The following is a 12053-nucleotide window of genomic DNA, read 5'->3' as shown; positions in this document are numbered from 1 at the left end:
AGAATGTGTTTACCTGACTTGAGAAGGTCAACTATTTTACCAATATTTAAACCAATTCTATGACAGGCATCATATGAAAGGAACACAAGCAGTATAGGAAACTCTCAGGTGAGGGAATTCCATCTATCAGTGAAGGTTCTCTGCACCTTCTCTGCAATATCCAGTCCTAAAGACTTACTGGTACAGGTTCACACAAGTCTGTATGAGAAATCATACTTGAATCTAGGTTGTCCTGACTTCAGGGTCAACTCTCTAATGACTATGCCATCAATCAGTATGATTAGCATATATTTAAGTGTCAATTTTGTATCAACACTGTATTAGGGTCTGGGGATAAAAGTGTAAATAATTAAATTATTCATATTTGCCTTGAGTTTTTGTTGCAATTGAGGAGACATAAAATATATAGGGGTGATATATAAATATATGCTAAGTATATAAAGTAAATCCAAATATATATGTTGAAAATTGTTCAATACAAGGTAGTATGAAAAAGGAGGGTAGTTATCTGGAAAATCAGGTAGAATTTCATGTAGAATACTGTGTCTCAGCTACATCTTTATGAGGCATAGAATAGATATAGAAAACAGACAATACATAAGGAACTGAGAGGGACCCTATTTGGCTAGATTGTAGAATGAAGAAATGGGAGTTAAAATTCAGAGTTTGAAAATATCTTAAGGTGAGATTGTATAGGATGTTAAGAAGTCCTGCACAAATAAAGGAGTTTGGTTTATTTCCTATATGTACCTGGAATTATTTGAATAAAGCAATCACATGAACAAACCTGCATTTAATGAAAACAGTTTTGCTAGTAATGTATGGAATGCACTAGAGTGGGAAAACACTTGAAAGACCATTTAGGAGACTGTTACAATCACTAGTCATGCTGGCTATAATCCAAACCATTAATGTGAAAGTACTCATCTGTTAATTGAATCAAGGTCAATGAATTCCATTCCAAAAGGTCCAGTTCAGTGACTCAAGATGACATATTGGTATCTGTGGGTCCTTAGAGGCTATACCAGTAGCATTTAAAAACCATAATGGGCTAACAAAGTTTTATGCAAGGACCCAGAAGGTTACATTATGTTTCTTTTGAAGACCAGGTTGATTACATATAGATACGCTTTGGCCTCAGGAGGCTGACTACTAGATGATTAACTCTTTGGCAATGAGACCATGAAAAAGTACATGGAAACTTATGCACTCATAATGCCCAAGTTAGAAAAAATGAAAGCATAGAGTGCTAAGTAAGAATCATGCAATTTTTAGACAATTTATAAACATTAATTTAGTCACTGGTATTCCAAACAAGAAATTCTTGTTCAGTGACCAGTGAGTTGATATAATATTGGAAGAATTGAATCATACCAATTTTAATTTTCTCACTATAAACATAATGAGCAGATAAAAAGAAACCATAATTAAGTAGAAGGGTAGGTGACAGATTCTCTTTGCAGAAGTACATAAAGAAATTGATGGTCTTAGTTTAATTATATATCCTTAAGCATCAACTTAAAATCATCTGTTTCGTACTCTTAGCCCTTGGTAATCTGTCCCCTTCCTACCTTTACAGTCTTTTCACACTTGATTCCCCATCATGAGCTCTGGCCTCTAGCCTCCTTGCTGCATCTCCTAAATCTATGTATATTCACTGACTGACCCCCATGCCTGTAACTGTCTCCCTCCTCATTTCTGCCTCTGCCTTCTGGCTTCCTTGATTTTCTTCAGGTCTTAACTAAAATCCCTCCTTTCATGAGAAGCTTTTTCCAACCTCCATGATAATGCTTTCCCTCTGAGATAATTTTCAGTTTATTCTGTGCAGATCCATTTTATAAATAACTGTCTGCATGTTGTCTTCTCTTTCCTCCTATTAGTTTTTGAACTCTTATTTAAGAGAAGAATCTGTTTTTGACATTTTTTATATACCCAGCACCCTATAGTGCATACTAAATGTTTGTTGACAATGAAGGTAATAAGCATCATTCCATGGAAGTTCTTGAGATGAGTATGAGCATAAAGATAACAATGAGGTCAATTTGTAGAATTGGACACTGGAAAAGAAAGAAAAGTATATTGGAAAATACCTTTCAGATATAAGAAATGAAAGATTCCAAAGACTTATCAACAAACCAGAATATTCATATCTTTATAATAGGAATATTTTTTTCAGCAAGAGTCTAAGATTCTTCACATTGCAAGAGCTAAATGTTCTTACTAAAAAATGAAATTGATTATATCTTAAGGGACACGAAATGACTGGTTATGGTTATAGAAATCATTTCCAAAATAGTTCATTGACTTGCTGTGGCAGAGAGTAAAATTAACACTAAATTAGAAGAAAAGTTGTATCCCATAATTATAACAGCTCCAACTATTCTTATTCAAAGAAGCAATGATGTTAAATAGAGCTTAAAATTCACTTCTGGGAGCCTGAAGTAATGCTTTAGTCTTCTAACCAACCAAAATGAAAAAAAAACTGGTCAAGATTAACACAGTTTATAATTCAAAGTCGCTAGCAAAATCTTAGGGAGGTAACTGGGGAACAATCATGAGAAGTATCAGCTCCTAAAGTATCAAGAAATTGTAAAAAGGGAAAGCATAAAATTTCAAGAAGTATGATTTGAGAATCAAATAAACCAGGCCATCCCTAAAATATTCAAAGTTTAAACTGGAAAGGGAGTAACAAACTGAGAGAAAACAAAACAGCAACAGCAGCACTTGTTTAAAAAAATATTCCCTATATTTTTACATGAATGCACAGATATAAACTCTATCAGATTGCTTATCATCTTAGAGATGAGGAATGGGGAAAAGGGAGGGAGAAAATTTGGAACTCAACTATTTAAATGAATGATAAAAATTGTCTTTACATGTAGTTGGAAAATATAAAATGTTATCTTAAAATGAATAAATAATATTTCCTTATAAGTGATCACAGAATCATAGCATATGAACTCTATTGTCATTCCCTGATAGGATATAAGAACAAGTAGGAAAAAAGTACTCATAATGAAGGTTAAAAATAAGAAAGGAGGTTAGTCTGAAAGTAGAGTTGAACTCAGTTCTTCCTGACTACAGGAATGGTATTCTATCCATTGTGTAACCTATATTTACTGTTATCTAGTCCATGTGCTATGCATCATCCTGAATTCTAGACATAAAAAGAGGCAAAAGAATAGACCCTAACCTCAAAAATCTCACCGATACAAATGTTAAGTTCCTCAAAAATGTGGAGAAGGATACTAATATGATGGAGAGAGGCAAAGGACAGCAGTCAGGTGGAAAAGAATTTCAAGATCATGCCCTAAAGAAAAAAAAGAAAGTAGAAAGAATTGATATTTCACTAGGAAAAAGAGTGGGAGGTGTGCTAGTTATCTCCAAGTTTCTGAAGGTCTCTGATGTGGAAGAGAGGAGATCTATTCTGCTTGGCCCCAAAGCACAGAACTAGGGACTGTGAAAGGAAAGCAGAGGAAAAATTTTAGTTTCATGCAAAGAAAAACTTCCCAATGATGAGAGCTGTCCAAGATTGCAATAAATTGACTCAGGACCAGGCAGATTCTTGATCAGATGTGGTTCAGCTATCTAAGATCTTTTCCATCCCTGAGATGGTCTTTTCCTGCAATTTTTTTTGTTTTGTTGTCATTGTTGTAGTTGTTGTTGTTGTTGTTTTGCAAAACACTGGGGTTAAGTGACTTGCCCAAAATCACACAGCTAGGTAATTATTAGGTGTCTGAGACCGGACTTGAACTCAGGTCCTCCAGACTCCAGGGCTGGCTCTATATCCACTGCGCCACCTTAGTTGCTCCTGTTTCTGCAATTTTTCAATAAAGTTTTAAGGTTTGTATTTTTAAGAGATATTGACTAAGACTTTCTCGGAAAGCTTTTTAAGAACCCACAAAAGCACAAACACCTGCAATAAATAAATAAATAAATAAATAAACCTTTTAAGAAGAGAAATTAATTTTTATCAATTCAATATGTAACATTTATTATGACTGGCATATTACATTTAGATCAAATTTATTTATATACTGTGGGTATACTATTTTTTAGAACTAGAGAAAATCTTGTGATTTTGTTTTTTGTTCATCTCTTAATTATGTCTGTTTTATGCCATATTATTATGCATAACTATAATTGCTTTACTTGAATTGTGTACTTGATCAGTAGCAATCTCTCTTGGTTTTCTTCCTATTCATCAGACTGACTGACTAATACATCAGATAGATTGTAAGGATTGTTCTAGAAACAGAAAGAGAATGTCAGAAGTCTGATGTGATAAATAAGACTAAATGGTATTAAGATGTATGGTTAGATGAGCCTACTAAAATAGATTATATAATTATAATTGATTTCATTATTACTCTCATTAATCCCACAGACATGGTCAGTTGTAAAATCACATCAATTCTTTCTCCATAACATCTCTCAACATTTTTGTCTTTTCTCTGCTCACAAGACCACCACCCTCCCTTTTAACTCCTTGTTATCCTTTGACTGAACCATTGCAACTGTTCTCTACCATCAAGTCACACCCCACTCCAATACATTCTCCCTTACAGCTGCCAAAGTGATTTTCCACTTTCAGGAGACCCACTCTTCCTTTCACAAAACACTTTCTATCCAGAGATAACCAGTGCAAAATTCTCAAAGGGAAAGTTGGAATGGCAAGTATGGAGAACTGCATGTAGATCTTTTAGGGTGACTAAAGGAGAAAAAAGTCAAGTTCCTTCTTCTGGTCAAGATTAAGGTTTCTACCTAAATCAATAATCTCAAAAATATCTTGGATATCTTTGGATATACTTTGGATATCGTAGATATACTTTGATCTACTTTTTTTCCTTAAGTCTCCTTCCTTTCTGAACATTTGCTTATTTTATTTAAATAATTTTAATGACTTCCTTTTAACTGCTTTTCAGACTACTCAAAGGATGTCCTGGATTTGTGTTTACTCCTCGTTCGAGAGAAGAATTGCCTCCCAACTTCCCCAAAGAAATTCCTGGAATTTGTCACTTCCTGGATGCTTACATACAAGGAGCAAATCCAAAGGAATGCTTCCCAAGAAAAGATATTGAAGATGGCAATGCTAACTTTCTGGGCAAAGCATCAGGCATAGATTAAGTTGAATTTTCACCAATTCTATCAATATTTGGGGGTTTAAATCCAGTGAGGATGTATGAAGCCTCAGAAAGCACTTTAGGATTGCAGATGCCTGAAAGCCAGTATTACTGATTCAGGAGCTAGGTCCCCTAAGACTTGTTACTTCTCTTTTAAATGACAGACTATATTTACTGAAATAATATTTCAACTCCTCTATTTTAATATTATGTCTCTTGAGGTAACTTTTCTTTTCTGTGACAGATGATGTTATATAAGTTGCTTCAACTCAACCTGTACTAAGAATTCTAGACCCACTATATATAACATCAGAAAAGTTGAATGTATTGTACCAAGAGACAGATTTGCCTGCAGAACTGTTCCTTGCTTGAGCACCAATCATGCTTTATCACAGTATTCACAGTGTTCCCAAGAACAGTCACAAGAAATTGCTATTCCTATTATAAATTTTTAAAACTCACTGCATGTTATTATTTAGCCTCTGAAACCTACAGACTGTATGACTCAAGGCAAGTCATTTGACCTCCTAAGGTTGTTGTAATATTAAAATGTGACATTTGTAAAGCACTTTGGAAAACTTAGAATGGTATATAAATGCTAGCTATTGTCATTATTACATGTTTTCATTGTGACTGCCAATATATAGCAAAATAGACTGAGGATTTTTCTGTCAAGTCCTCTTATTTTAAGAAAATAAAAAGTATGGATCACATATAATCACAAATTTGATTCAAAGTAACACTAAAATATTATTTTAGTTTGTGAAGATTTTTTAAAAGCATGATTTTTCATATAGTATGTATCATATAGCAATAAAAGCTATTTTCTTTTCATATCTTCTTCATGACAAAAACTTTCCATAGCAAATAGACATATGAGCAAAATGTTCAGGTGAACATAAAGGATATAAATTTACATTTATTAGGGATTGCTTTTTGTAATGTAATACTCTTGATCTGATCACCACAAATTAAGTAGAAATGGAATAGGACTGAGATAGAACTCAGACCTGTGCTTTCACTGATATAGGAAATGCTCAGATGGAAAAGTCCATATTAGTAAAGATTGGCTTTCTGTGCCCAATTTACATGCTTAGAAAGTTTCCCAGAATACTAGGTTAAGCAAGTGGTCCAAAGTTACATAACCAGCAGAGGCCTAACTTGAACCTAGATCTTTCTGAATCTAATGCCAGCTATCCATCTTACCATATACTATAACATACTGCCTCTTGAGGTTAAAGGAAGTGCCCCCTAAAAAAGGGAATCCATTATGCAGTTATACATGAGAGCATGCAATTTGGGCCTGAACCAATAAAAACTGTCATTTGACTTTTTAATGCCATAGAAATACAATTAGGGAAAATCTAAGCTATATGAGTAGGAGATATTAGGTTTCTTTCCCTTTTTTATTTTTTTTTAGGGTTTTTCAAGGCAAACGGGGTTGAGTGGCTTGCCCAAGGCCATACAGCTAGGTAATTATGAAGTGTTTGAGGCTGGATTTGAACTCAGGCACTCCTGACTCCGGGGCCTGTGCTCTATCCACTGCGCCACCTAGCTGCCCCTCTTTTTTTATTAAAGAGATAATATTGACCATTTTTTGGATGTGTACATGTATTTAAAAAAAAAGAATCATGAATTTTCTATACTCTTCAGGGCTTGCACAGATATGGTGGATAGAAGCAAAATAAAAAAGAGCCGTTATGTTAATGTCTTAGTTTTAGAGATGGCAGGATTCTTTGAATTCAATCCTTTCATTTTACAGATGAGAAAACACAATTCCTAACAAAGGATCATTTTCCAAAATTACTTAGATAGTCAAGGCTAAGACTTAAGTCTACTTGACTCCTCATCCATTGTGTTGTGTGCTGACTCAGATTTTTGCTTTCAGAGTTGGTGTTTTAAGTAATTGTCCTTGTAGTTACTTAGAAAACCTGATAATGAGAGCATCATTTTAAAAAGAACAATGCCCAAGCAAGAACATGATGTGAAAAATGAGTTTTAAATCAGGTATATACAAGTAACAAAAGTTTAACAGAAGATTCCAAACTGATTTGAATTCAGTCAACATAGTTCCACGTACAAGCAAGTTTTTGAATAGTTCCATTATTCGTCACCTGTTCTGTGTTGACATTAGGATGAAAAAGTTACTATTGATTAGCCTATTTTGTCTCAGTGTTCCAGTTAGTATTTTTCTATGACTTATCATCTAGGTCCTAAACAGAACCATCTGGGCATCTAACCTCTTACTAGAAAGTGACTTCAGCACTCAAGGGGAAAATGGTTTTTATTCTGTTGCAGTCTTGAAATCATATCAATATCCTATATGTATTAAAGAAAGCAAAGAATTGCAGACCCTTTTCTCTCTGGCTCTGAGTCCTTATTATAAAGGGGGGAAGAGAAACAGAAAAGAATTACATAAAAGAAAAATGTTCTCATGCCCATAAAGATGTCTTACTTCCAATCCACTCTTAAATCCCATTAATTTTTATTCTTTATTATTCTGAAAGGGTTAAAATCTTTTCTGGAGCAAGAAGAGTGCTAAATAGAATTCTAAATAAGGAAGGCAAAAAGCAGCCCATACTCTTGAGGAGCTCACAGTCAAATGAGAAAGACAATATTTTTAAAACAACTATGTAAAAACAAGAAAAAGGCAGGATAAATTGGGAGTCTCAGAAGGAGACAATAAGATTCAAGAGGAAAAGCTTTTTGCCAAAAGTGAGACTTGAAGGAAGTCAAGGAAATTAGCACTTTAAAATTGGCTATATATATATGCTCTCCTTAAAATCATATTGTGAAACAAGTTATTCCAAGATCATTATTCTCCTTTGACAGCTGAGCAAACTGAGGCTAGGAAAGGTTGTGATTTCTTCAGGTTTGCCCAGGGAATGATGAAGCCAGGATTTAAATCTAAGTCCTCCTAAATCTATGTCTGGGACACACCTAGATTCTACAACTCTAGTATGTTCATTAGAGGAACTATCCCTGATATGCTCATCAGTCTTGCTTATGAAATCCTTATTTTTCCATCAAAGACATGATATTAGAAGTATGTTCTCTTGGTATTTTTCTACCCTTGAATTATTTCAAAAATGAAAAAGAAAGCAAAATTTTCCTAAGGATTAAATAGAAAGAACTCTGACCAGGAAAGACCTTAGAGAAAACTCATGTTCCAGAGAAAGAGTTCTCAAATAGAAATCAATAAGTATAATTTCTTTATAACACAATAAAGAATTATGAAGAGGCATTCTCATTTTATTTGGAGAAATTTTTACTCAAGAAAAATAACATTGCTTTTTTTTGTCTTCCATCTAAAGCAAAGTTCATGTCCCCCAAACCTATACAAAATATGGCATCTAGGCAAAAACCTAATAATGGCTATTCAAGTTACCTCCATTTTAAACACATTATAATTTTTATATGAGTGCATGCTTTTTTCATACTTTATCAGTTAGAGCAATGTATTTTATGAATAAAGTACTCTTTCTATTAGGAACTTTTATACATAATAGTTAATTTTTTCAAAATTCTTACATCATTTTCAACATTTTGCTAGGCTGTAGAAACTCCTGTGGTCATATTCTTCAATTAGCAATACTACTTCTTCCAGTTGTCCATCACCATCATGATAACTTGCATAAATTGTTCAATTAGAAACTGTGAAATAAGCAGAGCTGAAGAATCAATATGTATGACTACAATGTCAGGGGAAAGAACAGAACAGTAAAACTGAAAATAATATAATTATAATGACCAAGATTAGTCCTGGAGAAGACTAAGAAAATGCATCTTTCTCTTTTCTTTGTAGAGTTAGATTGTAGGGGGGCAGCTAGGTGGTGCATTGGATAGAGCACAAGTCCTGGAGTCAGAAGGACCTGAGTTCAAACTCATTCTCAGATAATTAATACTTACTTAGCTGTGTGACCCTGGACAAGTTACTTAACCCTATTGTCTTGCAAAAATACAAGAAAAAACAAAGAAGTAAAGGATTGTGGTAGGTTACTTGTATGTGCTGTCAGATATAATTGGTGTGTTTGGTTTTCTGAACTGTTTTTTTGATCTGTTTTCACCTTTGTTACAAAATCATGTCTTGCTGGTTTGGACATGAATGTAATGGAAAAATCAAAAGATATTAATAAAAATAATCTTAAATATAAAATACTACAAACTCTGATCACCCTAACTATATCCAGTATATATATTTGTACATATGTGTGTATAACACTAATGAGCTCCCTAAAAATACTGCCAGAGTTGAGCATCAGGGTGTGTGTGTGTGTGGGGGGGCTTTTTTTTCCCCTGACAAAACAAACACACTACCATAATGTTAAGCATACCTTGGGATTTTCACATTTCCCAGGTGTAGTTTACTGCCTATTCTCTGCAAAAATTCATGATAGGGGCAGCTAGGTGGCACAGTGGATAGAGCAGCAGCCCTGGAGTCAGTAGTTCCCAAGTTCAAAGCCAGATTCAGACACTTAATAATTACCTAGCTGTGTGGCCTTGGGCAAGCCACTTAACCCCATTACCTTGCAAAAACTAAAAAAAAAATTCACAATACAAGTTCTCTCCCAGCAGGTACAAATCCATATACACTAATTTCCTAGGGAAATAAAGGGGGGGAAGGAAGAGAAGAAGCAGAGGGATTCTAAACTTTGAAAAATGGGCTTGAATGTCCTTCTGCCTTAGAACTGTTGCCAACTTAAATTTGATTCCTTATTATAAGGAACCATTTCTCAAAGTTATAGAGGACTGGCAATCTGAGTTGGGTGAGGGAGCACCAATATTCTGAATTCACAGATCCTTGTAGTAAAAAGACAATGATTTCTATGAAAACATAATGAGAATTTGGATCAATGTACAACATGGAAACAAATTAAAGGCTGACAGATTGCTTTCCATGGGGGTGGAGGGAAGTAAGATTGGGGGAAAAACTGTAAAACTCAAATAAAATCTTTAATAAAAGAAAATAAATAAAACATAATGAGAAAATATGATATTTTTAAAGATCATCAATTTCTTTCACGGATTTCAATGTATGGATATACTAATTCATCTGCTTGAGAGAAAAATAATTCAGTTGCAACAACCAAAAAAATAAGGAGATCTGGGAAGTTAAATTCAGATTTCTGACTGAGGGCTTAAAAGGAGGCTTGCTGTCTTTAGATATTTAAAATTTTTAAATATACATATATATATATACACACATATATGTATACATTATACACACACACACAACACAACACAAATGTAACAAAATAGATTTTCCATCCAGTTTGAGGTTTATTTAGAATGAAATGACTTGAAACCTCCCTATTTTGAAGAGATCTTGAAAACCATATGAAGAACCAAACTCAGATAAATCCATTCTATTGATTGTTTTGTTTGGGTTGGGTTTAGATCTGAACCTGGGGTTTCATTTTCATTCTACAGTATCTAAATTTGTGACTTCCTAGTTTTGATTTTTGAAGCAGAAAGGGACTTTCATTTTAGCCCTTCTGTATAAAATGATTCATGGATACACATATGCCAAGACTCAATTTTTTTTTTTATTTCTGGCAAATACGGCCCTCTTCCCTATCCTATTTGGTTGATGTTTGTTACTGAAGATGTTATACTTCCTTTGACTTCATGGTTTTTCTAAGTTTCAATTAACTGAGAAAGGAAAAAAGTTAGACTTTACATTGAAAAGTTGAATAATGTTTATTATCAACAGATAAAGAGGAATTATTTTCACCATAGCCTTTCAGCAAATTGTTTAAACCTGATTTTTGCTTCTGGCAAGCTGCAAAGCCTAACAAAATGTAATTCAAGATTCTTGAGAGTTTCCTTGATATGCTGCCATATAAATATTGTAATGAAACTATTTAAAATATAATTAAAATATATATATATATATATATATAACAAAATTAGTCTTTTTGTTACAAAAGAAACATCAAATTCATGTAAAAAGAATATTGTTCCAAGTTATGCAATTGTATCAGTCTTTAACTCTTCTAGCCCATTTGGAGATAGCAACGGAGGAGACTGCCATTTACAAGAACACTTGGCACAATATCTGGAATGTTTAATAAATGCTTATTGACTTGGCTTTGGATCATAAGCAATTTTATCCACCTGAAATATCTTATTATATTTAATGACAACTAATATTATTGCCTCCTTGATGATATATATGATAGAGGGGTAATTTCCTCCTTTCTATCTTCAATTTCAAAATAGGTATAGATATTGCTTCTTATTGACCAGAATTGCTTTAATTGGCTACTGAGTTGGAATTCCATAGACAGACTAAACCCTATAGTGCTCAGAGTAATCTTGCTATTTCAAGACCAGCAGGAAAAAGAAGACTGAGGGACAGAATGTTTCTTTAGTAAATCTCAGATCAGCCTACCAATAGAGTCCTCATAGTTAATAGGAAGCAGTCAAAGGATATTTGTAGATGGTCTGAACAATGGGTGCGGTTTGGAGGGGAATCCATCCTCAAGGGAGTGCCATACTATAAAGCAATACTAAAGTAACAGCTTCTCTTCAGACAATATATGCAGCTTTCAAAGATCCAGGGTCACATCTACTCCATGTTACAGGGTTATTCTTACCCTAATTGTACATATATAAAACTCAGACAACTGTCCTAGAAAAAAATGTGCTTATGTTAAAGATAAGTAAATTTCATTGAATTTCACAAATAATTACTAAATGTCTGTTAAATACAAACTATTGGACTAGGTCCTTGAGTTAAAAAAAGATAAAAATAAATGCCATTCTGCTTAAGGAACTTATGATCTATGAGACTAGTGATGATTTGTTTGTTGACTCTTTTTAATAAAAAAAAAGATTCTTTACTTTGTAGAATAATTTTAATAGAATTTTTTAGATAGTGATTTTGCTTTTACATCTAATATATGATTTACCATGCTGTGAACATTT

General features: G+C 33.7%; 1 protein-coding gene across 2 annotated transcripts in view; it reads left to right on the top strand.

Annotated features, from left to right (window-relative positions):
* GUCY1A1 (guanylate cyclase 1 soluble subunit alpha 1) overlaps window positions 1-11018 on the top strand; it is a 92163-nt gene extending 81145 nt beyond the window's left edge. For both annotated transcript variants that reach the window (XM_074229068.1, XM_074229069.1), the window contains exon 9: window positions 4926-11018. In XM_074229068.1, the coding sequence (XP_074085169.1) occupies window positions 4926-5127 (202 nt within the window). In that variant the 3' untranslated portion in view covers window positions 5128-11018. The remainder of the gene's footprint in view (window positions 1-4925) is intronic.
* Window positions 11019-12053: the final 1035 nt, after the last annotated feature.

This window comes from Macrotis lagotis, chromosome 3 (assembly GCF_037893015.1).
Source record: "Macrotis lagotis isolate mMagLag1 chromosome 3, bilby.v1.9.chrom.fasta, whole genome shotgun sequence".
NCBI lineage: Eukaryota > Metazoa > Chordata > Mammalia > Peramelemorphia > Peramelidae > Macrotis > Macrotis lagotis.
This window is presented reverse-complemented; position numbering and strand designations above follow the sequence as displayed.